Below are 27,489 nucleotides of genomic sequence, written 5' to 3' on the forward strand. Positions count from 1 at the left end.
TAATAATATTATACCTGAGTTTACCTAAATATTCAAAGTTGAAGTTGCAAAAAATACCTACTTATCTATTATTCTGATAAGGCAACATGAAAATAATAATAAGCACATACTCGTTCGTAAGTAAATTTTAAAACTACAGGCTTCTAGATTAATGTAGTAATTTCTAGTTGTAGTAGGTAGGAACTATTCCCCAATGATATATAAAAAGCAAATATATCATTGCTTCATTGCTATTACCCATTTAATTGCTCCGTAACTTCAATAGGTTGTAGTAAGTTTTGCACCAATAATTTTCTTTTATGTACTTATTTTGTACTTATCCTAAAACCCCTTTTTTATACCAGAAAACCCAAGACAGAGTAGTTAGGAAAGCATTTACATATTAATTATATTATTCCTATACTTAAAGTAATATAAAGCAAATTGTATATTTTTATAAAAGTTAACTGATTGAATTTGGATTATCTAGCGCCATCTATTATTGACCTTGATTACTATAAATGTAATTACAGACTACTAATAGTAATACGTGATACTTGACTACTGAGTAGTAAATTAGAAATATTTAATTACATAGTGTAGCAAGTAGAAACCTTTCGCAACGTGTACTTATATTTTCATAGTTTTAAAATGAAAATATGATGCATGAAAGTTCACAAATACAATGACGTCATGGCACACTGTGTTGCCATATATACTTGATGAATACGTCACGGTCAAAGATTTAGTGCGGTCGCATGCGGCGGGGCGCGGGCCGCGGGGGCAAGCAATTCATTAATGATGTGCGAGTCGGCCATTTTTGGTATTCGAGTACTTTAGTACTCATATAAAAAATAATCGAGTCAGTACTCGAGTCCAAAGTATTCACAAAGTACTCGAGTACTTTGCACAACATACAGTCCAATAGCACGGAGAAGCAAAAAAAAAACGCCACTCACTACACAAAATTAAACAAGTTTTTACTTGTACGAGTAGTAGTTGTAGTGTACGAGTATCGTCAGTATTCGAGTATTACTGGTACTCGAGTATCACTATTGGTACTCGAGTATGCGAGTTTATGTAAGTACTCGAGTACTGACTCGAGTCGACCTGACTCGGCACATCTCTACAATTCATTTCATTGTTGTTTGATGAGTGTGTGTGTGCGTGAGACCGGTACGCGACGTTCAAACAACGTGGTGTCCTCATTTTTAGTTTAAAATATACAAATCAAATAAAATGAACGGCGATAAGAAAGTAGACGTCCAGGCACTGAAGGATATTGCAAATAAGCTGAGGATCGATAGCATCGTAGCCACAAATGCGTCAAACTCCGGGTAAGATAACCTCATGTAATTCCGCTAGATATTGAAGGTCTAATGAAGGTGATTAAGTAGTATTTGCCTATGGAAATCTTGTTGGAATTCTAAATTCGAATTGTAGAATAATAATTTAAAACGGTAAATTATAAAATTGAATAAATACATATTGTGCATGATTTTCAATTTCCCGAGCACACCGGTTGCCGGGGTTACAGGTTATAAAGGTGCAGTAATTAGAAATTCAAATTAGAGGTGCGCATTATATATCACTGAAGTGAAAAGAGAGAGATATATCTTTTCAACTCAGTGATATATATCACTCTTTTAGCTCAGTAACTCACTTTAGCTCAGTAGCTCTGTAAAGATATAAGCGACATTTTATATCAGTATATCAGAGAATCAGATCAAAATGTTTTGACAACATTTTTGATTCCTATAATTAATACAAAACTGGCAAGAAATTATATATACATTTCACAGCCAACACTATTTGTATATCCCTATTTTCACATTCTTAGCAAAGAAAAAAGATTTTAAGTAGTGTTTAAGACGTAATGCATTTGACTCGAATCAGACTCTCTCAGTCAGTCGCTCATTTGACTATTAACTCACTCGCGAGCGAGTATAAAACTGTTGAGTTGAAGAACTTGAAGACGATCTTATATCCGGAATCGTATGGACCTATGAACTCAACCATGTGACGCGGATATAAAGATATAATTCAAATTCGTCGGAGTTGATGAGTGATTAGCTCTTTGTTGAAGATATATATCTTTTATATCACTCACTCGCGAGCTACTCAAGTCTAATTCAAATTATCCCTTCAATCAGAAACAAAACATACGTCGCAAACAAATGCAGCATACATATACATGGTACATTTCACATATTATTTAATTGGTGAAATAATTAAGATTGGTAAATGGTTATTTAATGAGATTTTGCATGTGTATGGAATTTTTTGTTCAAAATGTTATTGGATGTCAATATTTTATAATACTTAACATTTTTGGCGGTTTCCGAATGTTATGTTAATAAAATGCAAGTGATCAAACAATCAATAACTATGGAAACTGTTTCAAGGTCAACAACTTGACTGATAAGTGGCTTATGTAAGATCATTAAGGTAGAAACATAAATCATTATTTTACATGACTTGGTCGTTTTGTTAAACTTATGCATCATCTTAAACTTAATTTACAAGTTGGTTCCTATTAGGCTAGGTAATGCAATATATTTTTTAAAATGTAAACATGCAGTCTTCCTGATGATAAGTAGCGAATGCCTACCTTGACAATGTTTATGTTTGTGTGGATTTGCATGAGCATGAGATTATAGACGCCCATGGTCGGGAGAACCCACTTCATCAGATAGTCCGTATGCTAGTTTGCTACTCCTATATTATAGGAAACCAAGACAGTACGTAGCACTTCTTAACACTTGTTATTAAGCAGATACATGTATGGAGATGGTACCTCACGAGTCGAATCATGAAGAGTTCTACCACTATTATGACTCGCTCATTGTCCTGTAATATATATAAATACAGAGAAACACAAAAAAATTTATACATGTAAATCAAAATTACTTATACTCTCATGATGGTAATCACAGAAATAATTACATTGTTCTTAATGTTCAGTAGCGTGGAGTAACAATTTCTGCATCAGTGCTTTGGTGCAGTGCTACGGCTGTCACTCGCTTAGGGTATTACATTAATTTTTAAGCCCAAGGTTATAGGCATTCACATGTTCATAGAAAACCAGATAATTTAATACCGGCAGTTGATGACAGATACTATATGAGAACTGACTACCCAAGTAGTGTAATATTACATGCAGTGCACGTATATTACAATATGTACTAATCTCTCATGAAACATGAGATGTGAGAAGCGGTGCTGGTCTAAGGTCATGGGAGTAAAATTGTCTTGGGGTTTTAATGTCTGGCACATAATTCTTCTAAGTATAGCATATTAAAAATCAATTATTATTTTCACTGTAATTTTTCTAAGTATATGATGTTAGGAATCAATTATCACTTTAACAATGAAGAAAAACGTTCTAAGGGGAAATATATGTCTGAAAGTTGTATAAAAAAAAATCAAAGATATGTGTAGTTTACTTATTTGCACTTGTTCAGTACTAAGGCTTAAATTTCTTTAATTCTGTGACAAGCAATGTCTCCAGCTATGGGACGCTAATGATCACGCCTAATGACTCCAATCATATAACGCGGACTAATGACGCCAATCATATAATTATTATGAAGGTTATATGGCGTGTGTCCAATTTGTTATTTTTTTAATGTAAATGCTCTTAGTTGGTATTCACCTTCATATTATGCACATAGACTTTTACAAACACTCAATCTTCACTTAGACAGTGTTTAGTCAATGTGCTACAGCATCTTGTTTGTCGTACTCATGCCAATATCCTATTGTTGGCATGTCCAGTAGCAATCATACACAACAGGAAAATAAATATTATTCTTCCTTTACATAGGTGACATCTTAATAATATGTATTGTGGTGGCATAAGGATTTCAATTAGGTTTCCCTATTTTTTACCTTACCTTATGTGTACATAACACTTTAAAGTAAAAAATAGTTAATATAAAATATTCACAATGGTTAGTGCTGGGTTCATCTTTCACATATGCATGCAGTGCACTTGCAATGTTAAATGGTCTATGTTGCCATGTACATTATGTAACTAAGGCCTAAGGCAGGACTACAATCAAATGATGATCATAAATAATTTGTTATTGTTACCATATTATAAACTGGACTTCATATTACAATCTCAGTTTTAGGCATAGTGATGCAATTGTTTATACATTTAAAGTGCCTTAACCAATATGTTAAGGGCTATTACACCATTACCGAAAAAAAACCTCATTGAATTTATCCATCTCTTTTCAACAATTTGTAAATGTAAAAGAATTATTAAAAAAAAGTTTTCCACAGCCACCCAACATCATGCGCGTCCATGGCAGAGATCATGTCGGTGCTGTTCTTCCACACCATGCGGTACAAGATCGCCGCGCCCCGGGACCCCTCCGCAGACCGCTTCATCTTGTCCAAGGTACACAATACCACATACTAGAATCCTAATGCGATAAGCTATATATCCTCACAGTACATCTGACTATACATGGACTCAGTTTGGTGATTTAATAACGAGAATACAGTACACGTAAATACCGCCTATGGACATCTGCAATAAATCCCAGGTAGTACTTGAGTCCTACCTGATTTAGGCCACATAATATGGTGTTGGTATATTTGAGGCCTAAGTATACAGAAGTTCGTAACACTGTCATAAGGTAGAATTAGACATGGCAGTGTTGCCTCCGGAGTTACACCACAAAAGGGTCCCATTTCCTTCTTGAGATGCACATAGACTTTAACGAACACAATCTTTACTGGACTGTGTTAAGTTTATGTGCTATAGAATATGATTGTTATATGCATGCCAATGTCAGTTTATTGGCATGTTTATCACCAGTCAAATACACCATTATAATAATATTTCAAGTCAATAGTGTGCTAAGGTTTCTTCATTGTGTCTGTTTAGGTCCATGAGTAGTAGTTAGAACATTAAATATTGTTTAATTTCTTGAACTGCGGCAGGAATAGCTTAAGTTGTAGCACTGCCATAGTATCAAAAATAAAATACTTTAAAACTCTAATGTACATTTTTTATATCATATGAATAGTGATCAACCATGCAGGCATCTGACAAAGTGGCCACTGGACTTCCATGGAAGTCTGTAATCAACCACAAAAAGGAATGAAATTCTTCTTAGGTTGGCCGTTGGTTGGCAGATTAATTACTACCTAAAGACTAAGTTAGGACATATCTTATAAGTATATCTTCCATACTACCCTGAAAATAAAAAATAATACATAACACATAATATCACTGTCTCTTGAGTCGCCTACAGGATTCTACAACCTCCGTTTATGCTTTCCAGGGCCACGCAGCACCTATCCTATACGCGGCGTGGGCTGAGGCCGGCCTCTTCCCTGTGGAGGACCTCCAGAATCTCCGCAAGCTGGACTCCGACCTCGAGGGCCATCCTACACCAAGACTGAACTTTGTAGATGTGGGCACTGGCTCTTTGGGTCAAGGCCTGGCCGTAGCTGCCGGCATGGCCTACGTCGGCAAGTACTTCGATCAGGCGCCTTACAGGTATGTGGAAGTGACAATTTTTCTTTAATATATTTTAAAGTTACAAAAATTATATCAGGAATGTTGAAAGATTCCTATTATGTACATATCTGTCTTAACACACTCCTTAAATCAATGTATGTGCAGTAAAACTAAAATTTTGATAAAAAGAAACATGTGCTTTTAAAAATAAAACCTGATTAAGGTGACTTTACATGTCTTGACATTTATAAAAGCAAATTACAATAACATGGGATTTAATTCTATTAAATTTATCCATATTAGACCAGTGCCGAAGCCTTTAAAAATGGTAAAAAATGAAAAAAAATTACAATAGAATGAAACCCATTGGAAAAGGAGGGGAATATGATCAAAATGAAAGGAAAAATAAATTACGGTCGATCCGAGTTCGGGAAGTGGGAGGGGGTGAGCTTTTAAGGGTAAAAAATAGTTTATCTTGATTTCCGGCTAATCTACACGTCCTATGCGAAAAAGTTAAATGGCAAAGTTGTAGGTAATAAAAAGATCTACAACTTTGGTATTTGCAATTTTTTCACATAACCTCAAAATTTGGGTGAAAAATTCAAAAAACCAAGTTTTTGGTTTTTTATTTATATCTTTTTCAAAATTTTTTTTTTATACGAAATTTGGTGAAAACTTACCTTATTATGTCCCAAATACACTGTAATTTATTTGATTAAAAATATTTATTTTTTCGCCTTATTTTCACTTAATATCAAAAAGCATCCTAATTTTCAATCGAAAATTCTGACGTCAAAATATCAGCTTTTTTCAAAAAGTTTGGGGGCTTTTTGTTCATTGAAATATCTACTTTCTGATGGTGTAGAAAAAAATATACATAACTATAGGAAATGTTCTCAGAAAATGCAAAAAATTGAAAAAAACCCAAATTCAAAAAAAAATTTATATCATTATGTACAATTTTGAGGTATTTATTAAAATTTACACTTTAATTACTCAAAAAACGTAAGATTTCATGTTTTATTGATAAATGAAAAAGTTGCAAATTAAAATATACTTCAATAATTAACAAACAAATAAGTTAATAAAGTTAATATTTAATAAGACATCTACAATATTTTGAAAAAGTTGTAGAATCTTATTTAAATAATATTTGTAGATGTCTATTTACTGCTGTTTTAAGATAATTTATATACCTGAGTGACCTTCGGTAAATTTTAGCCCATTGTAAGTTATTTCATAGAGAAGTGGGGACGGACCTAGGAGGGTCTGGACCTTACTACATACCTGCTATTTCGTAGCAGCTGTAAAAACCGTTAGCCAGTATTCGAGATACAGAGCAGTGTACAACATCGTTTTTAAAAATACACGTGCAGGCTCAGTTACTAAGTGAATTGTGAGAAATTTACTTTATTCAAAAAATCGTTTGGAATCTACATAGCAAGGTAAATACAATCTGTATTTTAATCTATATTAATCAACTTTAAAATAAAAATAGTAATATTTTCTTTCATAAATAGTATGTTTAACATAACATAACCTAAAAAATTAAAATTGAATGATATTTTAGTACAAGAATAAAAAATAGTAATTTCGTTTATTTTATACAAACAAATTTAGTTATACTCATGATAAAACTTTGAAGGCATTATTAATTTTATTTTGTTTTTTCAGATTATCAGTATGGATGGATCTGTTTGTATAATCTGCAATAAGTCAGATGACAAGCAAGTGTATGAAATAAAAAAATCAGCTTTGAATCGTAATAGTGGAGTCTAGCAAGAAGAGAATCGACAATAAATACAATTAGGTTTTTTTTCAATTTTTTGCATTTTCTGAGAACTTTTCCTATAGTAATGTATATTTTTTTTACACCATCAGAAAGTAGATATTTCAACGAACAAAAAGCCCCCAAACTTTTTGAAAAAAGCTGATATTTTGACGTCAGAATTTTCGATTGAAAATTAGGGTGCTTTTTTGATATTAAGTGAAAATAAGGCGAAAAAATAAATATTTTTAATCAAATAAATTACAGTGTATTTGGGACGTAATAATGTAAGTTTTCACCAAATTTCGTAAAAAAAAAAAATTTTGAAAAAGATATAAATAAAAAACCAAAAACTTGGTTTTTTGAATTTTTCACCCAAATTTTGAGGTTATGTGAAAAAATTGCAAATACAAAAGTTGTAGATCTTTTTATTACCTACAACTTTGCCATTGAACTATTTCGCATAGGACGTGTAGTTTAGCCGGAAATCAAGATAAACCATTTTTTACCCTTAAAAACTCACCCCCTCCCACTTCCCGAACTCGGATCGACCGTAATTTATTTTTCCTTTCATTTTGATCATATTTCCCTCCTTTTCCAATGGGTTTCATTCTATTGTAATTTTTTTTGGTTTCAAAAATTATCGACCCTGGTCTATATGTCTAATCTATGCATTGTCACTTGCATGACCAAGACAGCTTAAAGTCATGTGTAAAAATTCGCCATCTACACCATAGACCATTCTATAGAAACGGGAATAATGTTGAAAATTCCTTTGTTTGTATTTGCATTCGAAGGGTGTGGTGAGAGAGACACACTTATATAAGGTGGACCAGACCTAGTTCCGTTTTTGTTACTTCTATATTATATTAAAAAATGTTGTTCACCAGAGTGTACTGCCTCGTGGGTGACGGCGAGGCCGCTGAAGGCAGCGTGTGGGAATCTCTGCACTTCGCGAGCCACTACAAGCTAGACAACCTGGTCGTGATCTTCGACGTCAACCGCCTGGGACAGTCTGAACCCACCTCGCTACAACACCAGGTACTGTCATCTTAGAATCATTAGTATAGAGTGAGCTTAGGTATGAATGACAGGCAAGTTCATGAAAGTAGCTATCTCTTACTAACAGCATTGAATGTGTACGTGCGTGCGTGAGTGGGTGTCGGTAGATGTGTGTGCGTGGGTACATTTGTGTGTGTAGGTGTGGGTATGTCTAGGAGTGTGAATGTGTAAGTGTGTGTGTTTGTGTTTTATATTTACTAAACAGTATTTTTGTATTGTAATCGTGACTTTAATTGACAGAAGTAAAAAAATATACAATTAAAATACCATATTTTGAAGTATTAAGATAAAATTGTGTTATCTTAATAAATAATAGTTGCTTATAGATAATTGTGCAATGACTTTGATAGGACAGATAAATCTAGACCGAGACCTTTTGAACTGTGTGATAACCATTTACTATTTATACACTCCATTAAAATCTTATTATATTTCTATATTGTAGCACTGTTTTAGAAATAGTTTTTAGAATAGTTCTTTTAAAATAGGGCTACTTTTCTTCATATAAACCATATTTTAATAATTCTAGAAATAATAATTTCAATCCAATAATAATTTGGCAATTCTCAAAACACTCAAATTTCAATCCAATAATGTTTATTTCACTTCTATATCACTGATATCATGTGAAACTAAATATGGAAAAAGCACTTGTTGTGTTAGTTGGTAATCAAATCAAATCTGTTTATTAAAAACATCTAATCTTATAGTTTCTTAAAGAGACTAACAATCCTGAAGCATAGCTAAATTAGCTTATGAAAGTAAATCCTAGAATTGTATATCAATTTACTTTGAATTTTTATCATGTTCAAGTGCATATTTTTTTGTAACAGATGAACGTGTACGAAGCTCGTTTGAAAGCCTTCGGACTACACACGTTAGTCGTCGACGGTCATGACGTCACGGAGCTAGTGAAGGCCTTCGACGAAGCTTCCACTACCGCGGGCAAACCCACCGCCGTCGTGGCCAAGACCTTCAAGGGCAAGGGCTTCCCCGGCATCGAGGATAAAGACAACTGGCACGGCAAAGCCCTGGGCGCTGAGGGCGTTAAGATTATCAAGGTAGGTAGTATATTTTTTTTATAATATAGGAGTAGCAGACGAGCATGCAATTCACTTGATGGTAGCTACTGCCGCCCATGGACATCTGTAATCAACCCCAGATAGGATTACATTCCTACCTGAGGTCGGCTACAGATGCGCCGCTACCCCTGAGGACTAAGCTGGAATGCCTCCGAAAAGTATGTCACCCTTACCACACCCTTCAAGCCAGAACACAGCAACGCTACAGTGCTGTTATTAGGCAGAAGTAGGTTTGGCAGTGGTGCCGCCGGAATCGAACAACAAAGGTAAAACCCAGTGCACAGTCTGATGTCTGTATGTGTAACCAGTGTAGTTCATGGACATTTATTATCCACCTCTGATGAGATTTAAATTCTTACTGAAGTCGGCCATAGATAGGTCAAACCACAAATGGTTCTACCACCTTTCACATTGGTTTCGACTTCGGCGGCACCACCGCAACACCTATTTCTGCCATATAACAGAAGTGTTAAACACTGCTGTGTTCTGGTTTGAGGGATGTGGTAAGGAAGACATACTTTTTCAAGGCATTCCAGCTTAGTCCTCAAGGGTAGCGGCGCATCTGTGTCCGACCTCAGGTAGGAATATCTTATCCTATCTGTGTTTGCCACTTACCATGTTAGTACCCATCTTAATAGCCACTTACCATCAGGTGGACTGCATGCTCGTCCGCTACTCCTATATTATAAAAAAAAACAATTGAAAACCTTAATTATTTATTTCTGATGTCTGTACAAAACCTTATAAATCTGAATTCATATGTACCTTCGCACTTTTCTATTGTACCGAAATGTATATAATTGTATATTTCACGAGGACAAGTGCAATATGAACGTGTTTGTCGTACTCACGTGACCGCCGTCAGTCGATGTGGGCAGTAGCATTCATACATACATACTCATTTATCATTATACATACTTATACATACAAGTTTCTTTATAATTTGTACCATTATTACCACTCTCAATGTAGTGTGAATTGCGTATCAAATAGTTAATCTTATTATTATTAAAAGAGAAATAACTTATATCAGTATTGTATTAGGTGGTGATAAAAGAATATATAATGGAGGATGGTAATGTTAATGTCTTTTGATATCAGTTAAAATGAAATAATCGATTTAAATGTGATTTGTATAATTGATTTTGTCATTTTTGTTATGGTATCTGCTTATGTCTTTTTGTCATGACCTGTTTTTCATTAGTTAAGTGGAAAATTAAAATGCTGTCCCGATATTAAGACTTAGTTATATCTTCTTTTAATTCTCTCACATACCATAGCCTTTAAGCCAGAAAAATGGATGTGTTAACATTGTTAACCCAATATTATTTACTGCTGGGCATGATCTCCTCTAAATCTTTCTAAATGGGATCTCCTCTTAAAGTGAGAAGAGGTTTCGGTCATGGTTCACCTCCCTGACGAAGTGTATGTCAAAAATGTGTGAAATAATACATTTTTGAGATTTTTTCAAAGATCTTTTAAGACTGTTTCCTTACGATCTTTTCCATCACTTTTAAAGCAAGAGATATTTCTAATATAATAATCACATAATTGAAAAAATAGATGCACATAGCTACATATGTTATAATCTCAGACATCGTGGTCGCGAGGCTGAGTTTCAACCACTAGACTATCACTGCTTGCTTATATGTTGTTATACAAATGCTGATGTACTTCCGCCCACAGCACCTGCAAACACAAATCAAGAACAACACAGTGAGCCTGAAGCCAAAGCCTCCACTAGCCGAGGCGCCCGCGGTGCACATCGCGGACATCACGCTGTCGTCACCTCCGGCCTACAAGCGCGGCGAACTGGTGGCCACCCGTTTGGCGTACGGTGTAGGACTCCAGAAGATCGCTGACACCAACATGCGGTAATACTAATTATAGTCTGAAAAATCTGGGGCACCATCGGCCATCATATGTTGTCGAAACTACATATAAAGTGGAAAAAATTAACGATTTTATTTATTACTATTTAACATATTATTACGAATCTCTAATAACACACAGAGACGAGTTAGTCAGATTATAAATAAAATATTAATAACAGCTTGAAAACTTGACAATGCTATGATTAGTGTTTAAAACTTTAAACTGGGGATGTTATGGATATGAAATTTTTGGTTTGGATATGATAGATACGGATTTATTAAAAATATTATATCAGTATCGGATATGGAATTATTTTGAAATATCCGGAAAGTTCAAATAGTGTCAGTTACGGATATTAGATATATAAGAAAATATAATGTTAAGAAGATACAAATAGATAATGCCATCAAAAACAATGCTTGTAAAAAGATCCAAGTCTCGCCATTCAGTTCTTCTACCGTAAAAAGTTTTGAGATCTATGTAAAACCAAGCCGGTAAATGTATGCAGTCCCTACTTAAGGGACCTTCTGTCTTAAGGTATTATCTCACTATCTAACCTAACAACATCTCATGGGACCATACCAATATTAAAAATCTTTTATGTTCTAAATAAATTAACGTGGCAATCGTACTGCAAGTCACATTGTGTTTTCATCTTATCATATCGCATCACACAGGTAACATTAGTACGATTGCCACGTCGATTTATTTAGAACATAAAAGATTTTTAATATTGGTATGGTCCCATGAGATGTTGTTAGGTTAGATAGTGAGATAATACCTTAAGACAGAAGGTCCCTTAAGTAGGGACTGCATACATTTACCGGCTTGGTTTTACATAGATCTCAAAACTTTTTACGGTAGAAGAACTGAATGGCGAGACTTGGATCTTTTTACAAGCATTGTTTTTGATGGCATCTCATTCCTTTTTGTAGATATTTCTACTCTTTTCCTTTCCGGTACCTTCTACTAGTTGAATCTCAACAACAGATTTTTTAAAGCCAATTAAATTTTTGTAGTTAGTCTTTGTAGTTATGTAAATAATCTTGCCATTCATCATCACTTTCATTCGAACATGACAATAAATTAAATCAAAAAAAGTTACTATTTTGACAACTGAAATTATTCCCATTGTCCTCAGGAAAAAACATCTCTACTGATTGTGATTTATTTATTTATTTATTTATAGTGATTTAACGTGTCTTCGTATTAAATAATCGACATCCCTTACTTTCTTCTGAATATCCGACAAAAATCATTGGTAATCTTTCACTGACTTCGTCGGACTCCGGTTTTTTATATAAACCACAGTATTTACTGCTCTTGCTCAAATTCGGTTCAATTTATAATATACTTCTGACTTCTGAAATGAAATTAAATGAAATGTTTATTTAATAATGATAACATTCGTTTTAAACTTCTCGCATTTACAATAATAGTTCTGTTAGCTGTTTCAACCACAACAATTTGTTTAGGGGTATATAGCATCGCCTTCTGATGTAGAATTCCATTTGTTGATAAGAAAATATTGAAAGCTCTATTACAAAATTTCGTTCATCCATCTGATCTCATACCTACATTTGTTCGACTTGCTAGTTCCCATTTCAACACTTTATATTTTTGAAATTTCGTAAATACTCACTCTTATATTTGAGAAAATAAACATGTGTCATTCGTGAATAATAGTCGATAAATAATAACATGTACCTTGAACCGTTGAGTGAAGTAGCTTCCATGGGACCACATGAATCTGTATGTACGATCTCCAGTATATCGTTCGTTCGCGTTCAGAGGTTTGGAAATGGTTTCTTACTAGTCGTCATATCCGTCGTAATGTTCACATCATCAAGCCCGGTCATAATATTCTTATATTCCGGATTAATATGGGCTAGTCTTCTATGCCAATATTTATTTGACATTGTCAAATATCATATCGGTGATTTGACAAATTGTTTAAATTTATATATACCATGTACGTTGTGGCCAGTTGCGATGATGTTATCCATAGAGTTACTAATAGTGCAACCGTTTTTCAAGAAATTAACAGTAAATCCTTTTTCAATAAGTTTACTCACCGCTAACAAATTCATACTAAAATTATTAGTCTGCATTTGTCTTTTGCATTCAACTGTAGTTATTTTTAGAATTATTATTTGCAGAGTATATTAATAATACATATTTTCAGCTAGACTATATTTTTATTCACTTCTATTTAAAACTTAACTCACCGTACAATATAATTTTATATATAGCTATTATAGATTACAAATAATTTATATTAAAAAGGTTTCTTATAATAGTTTCCACGTTTTTTCCGGGTAGGTATTACCACAAAATAAAAACTAACAGAAGTCAATCTTCATACAAAGTGGGCTGGAGTAACGCACACATAGACACCACTTACCGACTAGTTATCTCGGGGGGACTCGACTCGACTCGTCAGTTCATTTTTACACGCATTTGTAACTGTTTTGTGCAAGCAATGGAGCAAAAAAATACCCTAATTGTGCAATGGACGGTTGTTTAAATTCAACATTAAACTGTGGATTTTCGTTTTTTTTATAGCTATCAATTATCAAGCCACTAGGAGCTGATATTTTTGGTGATCATGGCAAGAATATGTTATAAAGTGGCTATCTAAGCTCGATTTATATAACAGTTTCCTATTTCGAATCACTTGAAATGAATATAACTAAATTTTTGTAATATTGCGTTGAAATGTTAGGTACCTAATATTACGTAAGTTGAAAACATGATTTTTTGTTCGTATATATATTGGTTTGTCTTTAATGCCATTTGGTAGGTTTAGGTCTAAAACGGATAGGGCAAAAGGAATTGTGTAATTAGGGTAATCCTTTTAGAAGTTATTAGGGATTTTCCATTGTGAACATTGTAAATTTTTATATGTAAGCTTATTTTCATAGACATTTATTTATGCGCAATAAGGCCGAAATTTGCCTAAACACTTGTTTCCTTGGAAACAAACTTATTATTATTTTATAATACGGTGACAGTTGCTTTACCTCACGACAGTTATTGTATTTTGTGTATGTTGCCGTTAGATTGTAGAATACGTTAGCATACACATTAACTAGGCAGTCTTAAGATTAGCTAGAAAATATGCAGATTAACTATGTAGTTAAAATTTGAAACATCTTTTCAGACTTGTTCTTAGGACTAAAACACATGCCTTTTTACGACACGACGACGTAGTGTGATACATAGCGACATCGTGCCGCAAAGCGATATTGTTTCGTGAAAATATACAAAGTTTGTCGTAAATTCATGACACGACGACGCATCATAGCATGCATGGGTCGACGTCAAGGGGTAAAAATTGATACAATCTTCGTTTTGTACTTTAGGTAATGGACAAGCTAATCTGCGTTTTAACTGATTTAGGCACATTAGCCGTAACATCTAGTTTTCTTCTTATGACATTTGTCAGAAATTCGGAATGTTTTTGATATTATATAACTTTTTAGGGTTCCATACCCAAAGAGTAAAAACGGAACCCTATTTCTAAGCTGTCCGTTTGTCTGTCTGACATAGAGCTCTATTTCTGGATCCTTAATAGATAGAAACTTAAATTTTTTTACGGCATATTTATAATGGTGGCCGCTTTAACAACAAGTAATAAAAGTAAAAAGAAAAACTTTCAAATAAAGGAGAGTTGCCATACAAAGACCTTCTTTTTCTTTATGAAGAGGAGGAAACCTTCAAAAGGTACTCAACGACGTGGGAGTGACGCCGGGTTATGTGGGACTTTAGCCGCACTAAAATCCTTCGGTGGCCGTCCTCAACGTTTGTCGGAGAACTCCGGGATCTCCGACTGAACGCAACCGAAGTCCTCTAAGCGCGATGCCTCGATCGAGCTCTGCGTTGGGAGAACAGTTTTCGCTCCTCCTAAACTATCCGGTGTTTTTTTTTTTTTTTTATAATGTAAGAGTAGCAGACGAGCATGCAGTCCACCTGATGGTAAGTGGCTACTGCCGCCCATGGACATCTGTAATCAACCCCAGATAAGATAAAATATTCCTACCTGAGGTCGGCCACGGATGCGCCGCTACCCCTGAGGACTAAGCTGAAACGCCTCGGAAAAGTCTGTCTCCCTTACCACACCCTTCAACCGGAACACAGCAACTCCTAACACTGCTGTTATTAGGTAGAAATAGGTGTGGCGTTGGTGCCACCGGAGTCGAACCACAAAGGGTTCTATCACCTTCAAACACTTTGTTCACGACGGTATGCGACTACACATACCGCCGTCCTTCCCGCGGACACTTATTGGACGGTTCGAGCTCCCTCTTGCCACTCCCAACTCCGGAAGCCCCCTTTTAGTCGCTTTTTACGACAGGCACGGGATATCGAAGCCCTTTTTTAGTCCAGGAACTACAGGGACAAATATATAAGGACCTGCTATTTTTTGGCGTTTTTCATTTTATCTATTGAACCGTAATAGATGTTACAGTTGAAATGTTCACAATGCATTATATGGCTGCTATAATATCAATTAGTAAAAATAAAAATAAAATAAACAAATGTTTTTGTGGTACGGAACCCTCAGTGTACGAGTTCGATTCGCACTTCACCCATTATTTGAATTGAATTTAAATTGAAGTTGGAATTGAAAACGTCTTTTGTCTCGAGAATAAAAACAATTGACGTCGCCTATAATAGTAGGGGAGCCCAAGACGGGATTTCGAGAGTGACTCGAACGCGGCAGATTAAGATATGGGAGATACCTTACATCCTATAGAGTATCTTAAACTATCCATTTGGGGGGTTCAACCAGGGAAGTCCATCAGACTATTAATAAAAAAATGTATTATCTATAGTAGCTTAATTACATTCTGAAAACAATAAATTTATAATCTGATGATTTGAGGGCGGCGTTAGGGAGTAATAAGGTTGCAAAAAAATCTATACCTGGACATACTCGAGTGCGGTAATTTTTTTAATATAAAGGAAATAATGCTAGAAAATATGCACTATCTGATAGCGCCATTTATTAGCTTGGATCCCTGGAAAGTAATGGTGTATAACAAACTAAAGGAAAAGGCAAATTTTATGGAAAATACATTATTCTTCATACATTCTCATTCTATTTTTTTTTCAAATCGTCAGTATAGAAAACCCCTCCACTAAATCGTCAGATGAAGGGTTATGATAAGTAAAACATCAGTTGGAATTTCCTGTATAATAATCTTATCCTGTATAATAATCTTCGAAGAGTCACTGACAGTCTTTCGAATCGAATCGTCAGTTTTTCGAATGGGCGACTCATCTGAGGTAGCTTCATATCCCCTTTGAAAATCTAATGCGCTGGTTACTTTTTTTTCCATTTTTACCTCTCGTATGACTATCCCAAACCAGCAGATAAACATATTTCCGGCATCAGAGATATATACTCTATCACTAACCTGCCGCGCCTTGAGTATGTCTGACTCTGCTTTTAACATCTTTCGAATCATCTAGACACTATTCCCACGGTGAATCGAAAAATATCACACAACCTTTTCTTCACTCTAACGTGTAATCTACACAATCGTATAGGACCTATCGGCGCTCGAGTTTCTACCCATTTAACATCATCGGCTCCCCTACTACTCTTACATTTCGCGGACAGAAACACAGATTCATTAACGGCAAATGTAACTTTGTCATCCTATATAACTTATATAGGATACAAAGTTATTTAATGTAGTTGGTGTATCTAGATAACTGGACAGAAATTGCAAAATATTTTAGTTTTCCCATGAGTTATATACTAAACACTAATTGTATTCTCAATTTCAACCTTCTATGTCTGCTAGAAGTGCCTTAAAGTTTTGATGATCGGTCAGTCAGTCAGTGAGTGAGTGACAAAATTACGAACTTTGACTACTTGTAATTCTTAAACTACTGGTTCAAATTTAATGAAATTTGAAATATACCGTGTCTACACAATGCTTGCTTGGCTCCTGAAAATTCAAGCTTCTAGCTTCATATGCAACGAAGTTACAGGGGGTCGAAAATGGGCCGAATTGCTTCGAGAAAAGTATGCTACGGCCGTGCCGCTTTTTTTGGCTTTGGCTCGACTTGGCGGAGGCACTGCCGTGCCTCCAGATGATTTAAGTAACTGAACATCTGCAACTTAGTAAGGCGAAAACATTTCATAACAGTGTGTCATTTAGATTCCGTCCTTATTTGAAATTATTAAAACCTTTTATATCGGATTCTGTTACGGTTTCGAGCTTTTGATAGTTCTGGTTCCAGTTATTGAGCTCCATAACATCCCCAGTTTGAACCTTTGTGTGATAAGTGATAAGTCCTAATGCACTTAAATTGTCCGAAATGTACAAAATCTTACATTTCGGAACGGCAAGTGCTATATCAACGTGTGTGTCGTACTCACGCGGCCGCTGTCGGTCGATGTGGGCAGTAGCATTCATACATTTTATACCAAACTCTTATAATATATGTGAATTTACGTCCTTTATAATTATTAAATTGAGGTAACAAAAATTCATAGGACATGGGATCATTGTAGAATACATTAAAATGTGAAACACTAAACCTTCTATAATTAATCTATTACGTACCTACATGTATTTTTTCCTTTATAAGTATAAATGTGAGGTACCAAAATATCATCGGACTCCATAGTAGACTTATGTGATGTTAAGGGCTAACTGTCGTCCATGAAGATCAGTTCTGTAATCAAGCGCAACGAGGTTTGAGTTATCATGCATTGCTGCCAAGGACTAAGTTCAATGCTTTATATAAAAGTCTTAGCCTTCAAATCGCAGAAATTCTTAGTACTATTGTGGATTTGCCATTACGTTAATTTTTATTTTATTAATACGAAAAAAATGTTCCCTATAAATTTTATGAGCTAATGTTGAAATTGATTGAAACGAAATAAGTCTGGAGCAGAATTCTACAACACATTAAAAATTACTAATAAAATTGCCAACATGTAAATATCCTGAAAGGTTGACATGAATGCTTACTTTACAATTATTAATTTATGCTATTAATTGTGTTGCAGGGTGATCGCGCTCGACGGTGACACCAAGAACTCCACCTTCAGCGATAAGCTGCGCAACGCCTACCCTGAAAGGTAGTACGTCGTTTTCTTTATTTTTCACAGTTATTGATCTACACATACTTCAATTTTTATATCATGGTTGATGAGATTATAAACAGTATCTAATCGCTAAAACTTATTAATATTATATTAATAAGGCAGTTAAATAAAAACAGTGAGAGTCACATCATTATTGTCCAAAAAAAAAATAGGCGTAACGATTATTTAAAACCATTCAAATATTTATCAAAATGAATATAGGTCAAAACTCAAAGAAAGGGCATTTATCACAGACCTCTATTTGTTTTTTGATACAGCTATGAGGTTTTTACCATAATTGTCTTACAGTTTCATTTCAGAGGAAATAAGAGCTAATACACATGTAAGATGTAATGTCGCATTATAAAAAATTGCGATGTAATACAAAACGATGTCGTTTCGTGGAAATGTATTAGTATATTAAAAAAATCACGACACGAATTCGTTTCGCGGTACGACGTCGCAACGCGTCTGTCTTAGCCCTAATTCTGAGTTGAAAGTTTAATCAATTGATTAATCAATTCTCACCAGGTACATCGAGTGTTTCATAGCGGAGCAGAACCTAGTGGGCGTGGCCATCGGCGCCGCGTGCCGCGACCGCACCGTGGCCTTCGTATCCACATTCGCCGCTTTCTTCACTAGGACCTTCGACCAGGTACAACAATGCTTCTTTAATAATTTATTTAGCATAACCAACGAGAAAGTAGCCTACATAGCACCTTTATGTTTATAAATATGACCTATTGGAACGAAGTTCCTAATCGCGCGTTGCGAAAGAGGCTAGACGGAAAAAATTAAGCCAAAAAGTTGTAACGACACTTTATGCTGTAATTGCAAGCCGAGCGGCGTGCGCGGGTTTTTCTGTCTGTCTCTCTCTCAGAGAAAGCAAGCCAGTTATTTTCGTTTCATCTTAATACTACTGATTACTGAACCGTACTGGTATCGGTACGTCTCTGTACGGTAGACGCGCCGCGCCGTTGTGATGGGGAGGCAGCCTTTTAACTAAAAGAACGCATATTCTAGCGTCGCGTACGGTGTAATGTACGCCGCGTTCTAGCGTCACGTTGTGTTGTACCGAGTTAGTAGAGAGCGCGTACGTCGGCGTTCTTGTCGCCGGGCATTGTAATTTTTTACAGATTTGCGCCGGGCGTAATTATGCAAAATATTTATATTCCGACTGAAAACTGAAAAGTAAGCATTGGGAAACACTACTGTATAATAGATCTATATAATATAAATTATAATATTAATATAATATATTATATAAACGATAATAAAACAAAATTAGATTTTTTTTTTTCTCTTCGGTCATGATAACCAAGTATACAAACGTAATAATTCTTCCACATCTGAATCACTCAACATCTGAATTGCGAATCTATTATCCAATCACTACCAATGATATGTGATATCAATGCCATGTTGAAATTAGTACGTAGTTGTTGTGTAGCGCCACAAAATAAAAACGAACAGAAGGCAATCTTCATCGACACGTTATCTCGGGGGTACTCGGGCGCGTACGTGCGTGACTGTCAGTCACGCTAGAATGCGTCGTAAATTACGTCGTACGCGGCGCTAAAGTACGCGTTCTGTTTGGCAAGGGCTTAAAGCCGAATGTCTTATCGAAGTTTCATATGATTGTAATGTAACCATTGTGTGTTAGATCCGCATGGGCGCGATCAGCCAGACGAACGTGAACCTGGCGGGCTCGCACTGCGGCGTGTCCATCGGCGAGGACGGCCCGTCGCAGATGGGGCTCGAGGACCTCGCGCTCTTCCGCGCAGTGCCCACCGCCACCGTCTTCTACCCCTCGTGAGTACTGTGCCATGAGGAGCTCTGTGTTGTCGTGTGTTAGATACATCGGCGAGGACGGCCCGTCGCAGATGGGGCTCGAGGACCTCGCGCTCTTCCGCGCAGTGCCCACCGCCACCGTCTTCTACCCCTCGTGAGTACTGTGCCATGAGGAGCTCTGTGTTGTCGTGTGTTAGATACATCGGCGAGGACGGCCCGTCGCAGATGGGGCTCGAGGACCTCGCGCTCTTCCGCGCAGTGCCCACCGCCACCGTCTTCTACCCCTCGTGAGTACTGTGCCATGAGGAGCTCTGTGTTGTCGTGTGTTAGATACATCGGCGAGGACGGCCCGTCGCAGATGGGGCTCGAGGACCTCGCGCTCTTCCGCGCAGTGCCCACCGCCACCGTCTTCTACCCCTCGTGAGTACTGTGCCATGAGGAGCTCTGTGTTGTCGTGTGTTAGATACATCGGCGAGGACGGCCCGTCGCAGATGGGGCTCGAGGACCTCGCGCTCTTCCGCGCAGTGCCCACCGCCACCGTCTTCTACCCCTCGTGAGTACTGTGCCATGAGGAGCTCTGTGTTGTCGTGTGTTAGATACATCGGCGAGGACGGCCCGTCGCAGATGGGGCTCGAGGACCTCGCGCTCTTCCGCGCAGTGCCCACCGCCACCGTCTTCTACCCCTCGTGAGTACTGTGCCATGAGGAGCTCTGTGTTGTCGTGTGTTAGATACATCGGCGAGGACGGCCCGTCGCAGATGGGGCTCGAGGACCTCGCGCTCTTCCGCGCAGTGCCCACCGCCACCGTCTTCTACCCCTCGTGAGTACTGTGCCATGAGGAGCTCTGTGTTGTCGTGTGTTAGATACATCGGCGAGGACGGCCCGTCGCAGATGGGGCTCGAGGACCTCGCGCTCTTCCGCGCAGTGCCCACCGCCACCGTCTTCTACCCCTCGTGAGTACTGTGCCATGAGGAGCTCTGTGTTGTCGTGTGTTAGATACATCGGCGAGGACGGCCCGTCGCAGATGGGGCTCGAGGACCTCGCGCTCTTCCGCGCAGTGCCCACCGCCACCGTCTTCTACCCCTCGTGAGTACTGTGCCATGAGGAGCTCTGTGTTGTCGTGTGTTAGATACATCGGCGAGGACGGCCCGTCGCAGATGGGGCTCGAGGACCTCGCGCTCTTCCGCGCAGTGCCCACCGCCACCGTCTTCTACCCCTCGTGAGTACTGTGCCATGAGGAGCTCTGTGTTGTCGTGTGTTAGATACATCGGCGAGGACGGCCCGTCGCAGATGGGGCTCGAGGACCTCGCGCTCTTCCGCGCAGTGCCCACCGCCACCGTCTTCTACCCCTCGTGAGTACTGTGCCATGAGGAGCTCTGTGTTGTCGTGTGTTAGATACATCGGCGAGGACGGCCCGTCGCAGATGGGGCTCGAGGACCTCGCGCTCTTCCGCGCAGTGCCCACCGCCACCGTCTTCTACCCCTCGTGAGTACTGTGCCATGAGGAGCTCTGTGTTGTCGTGTGTTAGATACATCGGCGAGGACGGCCCGTCGCAGATGGGGCTCGAGGACCTCGCGCTCTTCCGCGCAGTGCCCACCGCCACCGTCTTCTACCCCTCGTGAGTACTGTGCCATGAGGAGCTCTGTGTTGTCGTGTGTTAGATACATCGGCGAGGACGGCCCGTCGCAGATGGGGCTCGAGGACCTCGCGCTCTTCCGCGCAGTGCCCACCGCCACCGTCTTCTACCCCTCGTGAGTACTGTGCCATGAGGAGCTCTGTGTTGTCGTGTGTTAGATACATCGGCGAGGACGGCCCGTCGCAGATGGGGCTCGAGGACCTCGCGCTCTTCCGCGCAGTGCCCACCGCCACCGTCTTCTACCCCTCGTGAGTACTGTGCCATGAGGAGCTCTGTGTTGTCGTGTGTTAGATACATCGGCGAGGACGGCCCGTCGCAGATGGGGCTCGAGGACCTCGCGCTCTTCCGCGCAGTGCCCACCGCCACCGTCTTCTACCCCTCGTGAGTACTGTGCCATGAGGAGCTCTGTGTTGTCGTGTGTTAGATACATCGGCGAGGACGGCCCGTCGCAGATGGGGCTCGAGGACCTCGCGCTCTTCCGCGCAGTGCCCACCGCCACCGTCTTCTACCCCTCGTGAGTACTGTGCCATGAGGAGCTCTGTGTTGTCGTGTGTTAGATACATCGGCGAGGACGGCCCGTCGCAGATGGGGCTCGAGGACCTCGCGCTCTTCCGCGCAGTGCCCACCGCCACCGTCTTCTACCCCTCGTGAGTACTGTGCCTTGGGGATTACTATATCATAATAAGGTAAAAACACGTTGAAACGTTTCGTGTAGTATACATATAGGCTAGTCAGTTTGAACACTTACCCACCACCTTCTTATGGTCCTCTCAAGCTTCCGGTTATACTGGGGTTATTCTGGAGCCGAAACAACAGAACACGCCGGTGTTTGGACAACTAAAATTTGTCCATCGTAGAGATATGTGTTTTATTTAGAAGTAACAAATGAACATGCAGTATATTTAATAGTTAAGGTCATTGCTGTCAATGGACTTTTGTAACTGGTAACTGAAACTGATGACTATAGATACATCATTTTAATTAATCGATCGATAATTTTTTTTAACCCTGATTATATAAAGGGATATTTATTGAAAATTTAGAAACATTATAGAAGTAATTAAAGGATATCATTAATATGCGGTGTCCAGCCATCGAGAATGGAAATATAAAATTAATCACAATTGTTAAAAGGCGACAGTGGCTATTTACCACCAGATACATTTCAAACTGAATTGGTACTCGATTCTCATAAACAATCACTTAGTCTCTCCTTGAGTCTACTGAGTCTTGGATTCGCCACCAAAACCAGGCGAAGCTGGAAAGGCCGCTGGGGCCACCAGTATCTACACAGATCTAAATATTAATAATAATTATTCCGAAAATAATGGTATACCGTTGTGTGCAGTGACGCCGTGTCCACCGAGCGCGCGGTGGAGCTGGCCGCCAACACGCGCGGCGTGTGCTACCTGCGCACCTCCAGACCCAACACCGCCGTCATATACGACAACAACGAAGTATTCAAGGTTAGTTCTGAATCTCATTTCTGGATTTATTTTTTTTCTTTTATTTTCCAAACCAAAATTCAAAATACATCCTTAGGTTAACAAATTGTGTATATACTTATGAGTTGGTGTTAGAGTATCCTTTTAAGTAAATATAAAACCAGGATGCCCCACTCTTCCTTATCTTACATACTAATACAAGAGAAGGAATTATTACTTAATATCCTTGTGTTGTATCTTCAAGGTGGATTCTAAATCTTGTTATAGCTTAAACTCATCTCTGTTACTTTATATTATAGCCATTGTATCTTGTCGATTGTTAAAATAGGGTCCTAAAATGTATTCTTTTTATAGTTGATGATTCGATTACATGATTTCTATGTTCAATTATTTTTGATTAAAATACATGTTCCGCTAAATAATAATTACAATGCAGAATCGTAAAATACACAGTACTTAATTAAATGCATTCACTGATAAAATAACTTATAAAAAAAACCTTATTTAATATACTTTTTAAATTTTTCGTTTGTAACTTCAAATTACAATCTAAGTTTTAAAGATTTAAAGGTTTATTTTTTATAAGTTCATATTAATTTCTGTATCCAATAGTATGTAGAAACAATTGATTATAAATTAGCAATTCCAAAAGTAAAACACGTAGCTACATGACGCGATTATTTCATTATTTAATTTTTAATAATGCTTGGTTGCAGGTGGGTCAAGCCAAGGTGGTTCGCGAGTCAGGCAAGGACCGCGTGCTACTCATCGGTGCCGGAGTGACCCTGCATGAGGCGTTAGCCGCTGCTGAAAAACTCGCCGCTGAAGGTATGTAACATTCTGTAACTTGTTTATAAAACTTTCATTAACACACACAATTTTGTTTATTTTTATTAATGGAGGTATTGAATTATGTACTTCATTCAAAATACTATAATAATATTTAAAAGTTTATTATAATTGAGTTTTGCCTCAGAGACAAGCTACCTGTAAAAGTAAAGCTAATTGAAATTTATAATTAATAAGCTCTTCAAGCTAAATACAAGCTTTCCAATTTTACTTATATTTTTTTCTTTTTACCCAGAAGAAATATTTCTAACAGCTTATCTGGCACGTTCAGCAAGCGTAAAATATAATGTAAACTTTTATATAAATAGTATATTAATATTAGTAAAAATAATATTGTATGTGTTCCAGGTGTGGAGGCTCGTGTGTTGGACCCGTTCACGATCAAGCCTTTAGACGAGGCCGCCGTCGTGAAGCATGCTCGTGCGTGCGGGGGACGGGTTGTGGTCGTGGAGGACCACTACCAGGCCGGTCAGTACATTCATATCTTATGTATAGCTACCTCATTCCGATTTACTTGAATTTAACTGTTTATGGGTACATGATTTTTATGTAGGTATGTTAATTTGAAACCCAAAAGTATATTTGAAACAGTTAAAACTATTATATTTATTGCTATCCCTATATATAAATCTCTAAGGTAAAGAAACATAGTCAGGTAAGAATTGATGAATTTATATTTCTATAAATTTATCATTTAAATATTTGTTTGGCTAGGTAAGGAACCTAAAGTTAAATTTAATTTTAGTATTTATGTTTTACTACCTTGTAAATATACCGACAATAACTGTTTGCTATGTTTGTGAATGTGAGAATATAAAAAAAAATATTTAGTCTATTCTTTGGTGGTTTTACTTTTTTGTATATTTAACCTCACCGCACATTCATGTAAATCTTTAGTCTATTTTTAGGCTATTACATTTTATTTAACCACACCATATATTGTTTCCAGGCGGAATCGGCGAGGCGGTGCTATCGGCTTTAGCGCTAGAGCGCGAGGTGATACTCCGTCACCTGTGCGTGCGCGAGGTGCCGCGCTCGGGCCCGCCCGCCGCGCTGCTCGACAAGTACGGCATCTCCGCGCCGCACATCGTCACCGCCGCTAAGGCTCTGCTCAAGGCTTAGGGGTGAAACAGTAAAGGGTGAGGAGTACGGGTACGTTTGGTAAACATTGAGGTGCGTAAATACATTGTACGTGCAATATACGTAATAGAAGTGTAACTTTACTAATAAAATGTTACAATTGCAAGACAAAAATGAATGAAACGTTTATAATCACAAAACACATTTATTAATGTTAATTACAAAACGTAAATCAGCTATTCGTGTATAGAACGTACATCTACGACGGGTGCTTGGGCTACACTATTATATTCTATCGCTTTAACATCACTCTTTTACTACGCTCCCCTGGAATATAATTTGTTTCTTTTCTCACGTATAACGAAATATGGTTAACATGACGCTTTCTTCAAGTTTCATTCTTAATGCTCGTTTATAATGGGTCTGTACGGCGGCCGCGCACACGTTCCTAAGCGGCGACGCGGAGTCGGCGGCCAAGGTGATGTCGCAGGTGAAGATCATGGTCCGCACTGTGTACTCCAACCCTTCGTTGTACGGCGCACGCCTTGTGCAGGAGATTCTTACCGCGCCCGTCGTCAAAAAGCCGGGGTTAGCGGACGTGAAGTTGACGGCGGACCGCAACCGGAGGGCGCCGGCTACGAGAACTCCTGACGACACATCACCGACTAGTTGGGCATGTTCTGCTTCACTGGCCTCGAAACTGAACAGTACCCTGAGTACGAATTTTTACGTTTGCTCGAAAACGTTCAACGGTTACGTATTCGCTCACACAGCGTTCCCGTGGATCGTATCGGAACAAACTCACTAAAACTAATTACGATACACATAAAAGCGTATCGTAATTAGTAACTTCATTCACACTCACTCTGTTCACATAAACATTTCACTGGTTCACTTCTACAAAATATGTCATATATAAACAATTTTAACAATAAATGTTAAATTACTAAAACTCCCATGATTCCGTCTAAAATGCACGTACTTATTATTCAAGATATATAAATACTCAATGATTTACTAAACGTAAATACGTACCTTTATAACAGCAGTGTTGATTTTCTCAGAATGTAAAGCAAGAAAACTTAAATCTTTGCGTCAAACAACAATATAACACTTTTTTATTTTTTTACATACTGTATCTACATATAAACCGCAATTAAAAATCAACACTGCAATACTTCTGGTTTCTGCCCAAAATCTAAACCTTCTGAAGTAGTATCCTATACAATGTATCCTAAAATTGTGGTTTTGTTACTGTTCTTATAATTTTAAAACGATATATAATTTAGCGAAAGCATTGCTTATGAATCTTTGTCGCACAAATGGCTTTAATTATAGTATATCTCATTACAAGGTAATAAGTGATAAAATATATACCTAGTGTTGTTAGGAAAACACTGGAAGTGGAAAATTTCACGATGTCCATACTCATACAGAAGGCTGAATATGTGATAGAATATGAGGTGCCTATTGTAAACTTAATTTTTACTAAACACGTTTATATAGTGCTGTTTACAGAACAGTAACATTGCCATTGTAAACCATAGAGGATTGGCTTTGTGACATTCCTTTTAAAAATCATTCCGTATGCTCTATGGTTCAAATGGTTCCTTGATTTTTCAGAAATATTTTTATAACACGTAGATGATAAGACAATGGATAATAAAATCACTAGAACGGTTGTTTGTTATACTTTATTATATTCTATATATTGATATTGATGTTTTGTATCAATTTATATATGATTGTTGTAAGTGCCTTTATATTATATGCACAAATCGGTGCCACTCAATACAGTGTTATATTTAGAAGGGTAAGCACAAATGATTTACGTATTTGTCAATTAGTACAATAGTTATTATTGTTGATGGGTTTATATTATATTTCATAGCATCTAGGATGAAGAATCGAATGGGAATAGCAGAATAAGCTTAAAAATATTATGGTATTGAACATATTCACATTTATGTTAATAATTCAGACTAACGAATGTCTAACCAGTATATTTCATGATTCTTTATCCTAGAATGATTTCTTATGGACCATTTCTGTTTTCATGTGGTAATGCCTCGGGGATTGTTATTTTATTTTTATGTTTTTGATATCATTATCATTGGATTTGGCAAATTGTTAAAATCAGACTTGGGGCTTCCTGAAGAAATAAATCAAAATATGTAATCTGGTTAACTGTTTAATTGGTACACATTACATTCCTGTTGTTTTGCATTTTTCTTATTATAATCACAGATTCATTGAGTTTTTTCATTTAATAAAGTTTATTGAGTATACAACTGATTTTTATTTATTATATTATCATTCATAAAACAATTTAT

The 27,489-nt window shown here is 37.5% G+C and overlaps 1 protein-coding gene across 1 annotated transcript; it reads left to right on the forward strand.

Moving 5' to 3' along the window:
• Positions 1–1,113: 1,113 nt before the first annotated feature.
• Positions 1,114–27,447, forward strand: LOC140745577 (transketolase-like protein 2). The gene is made up of 13 exons (XM_073077516.1): positions 1,114–1,316; positions 4,270–4,387; positions 5,280–5,497; positions 8,117–8,267; positions 9,122–9,349; positions 11,057–11,244; positions 18,279–18,350; positions 18,888–19,011; positions 20,020–20,168; positions 23,131–23,248; positions 23,944–24,055; positions 24,425–24,544; positions 25,026–27,447. Exons 1-13 carry the CDS (start codon positions 1,219–1,221, stop codon positions 25,196–25,198), a joined length of 1,869 nt encoding a protein of 622 aa, XP_072933617.1. The 5' UTR covers positions 1,114–1,218; the 3' UTR covers positions 25,199–27,447.
• Positions 27,448–27,489: the final 42 nt, after the last annotated feature.

This window comes from Epargyreus clarus, unplaced genomic scaffold (genome assembly GCF_041222505.1).
Source record: "Epargyreus clarus isolate Ecla_fem2 unplaced genomic scaffold, WU_Ecla_fem_2.2 ptg000010l, whole genome shotgun sequence".
NCBI classification, from domain to species: domain Eukaryota; kingdom Metazoa; phylum Arthropoda; class Insecta; order Lepidoptera; family Hesperiidae; genus Epargyreus; species Epargyreus clarus.

Excerpts from the sequence above, each read along its gene's own strand:
- LOC140745577 (XM_073077516.1), top strand. The coding sequence starts at position 1,219 with ATGAACGGCGATAAGAAAGTAGACGTCCAGGCACTGAAGGATATTGCA. Across the intron at positions 5,498-8,116 it reads TTCGATCAGGCGCCTTACAG|AGTGTACTGCCTCGTGGGTG; the intron begins GTATGTGGAAGT and ends GTTGTTCACCAG. Across the intron at positions 9,350-11,056 it reads AGGGCGTTAAGATTATCAAG|CACCTGCAAACACAAATCAA; the intron begins GTAGGTAGTATA and ends TTCCGCCCACAG.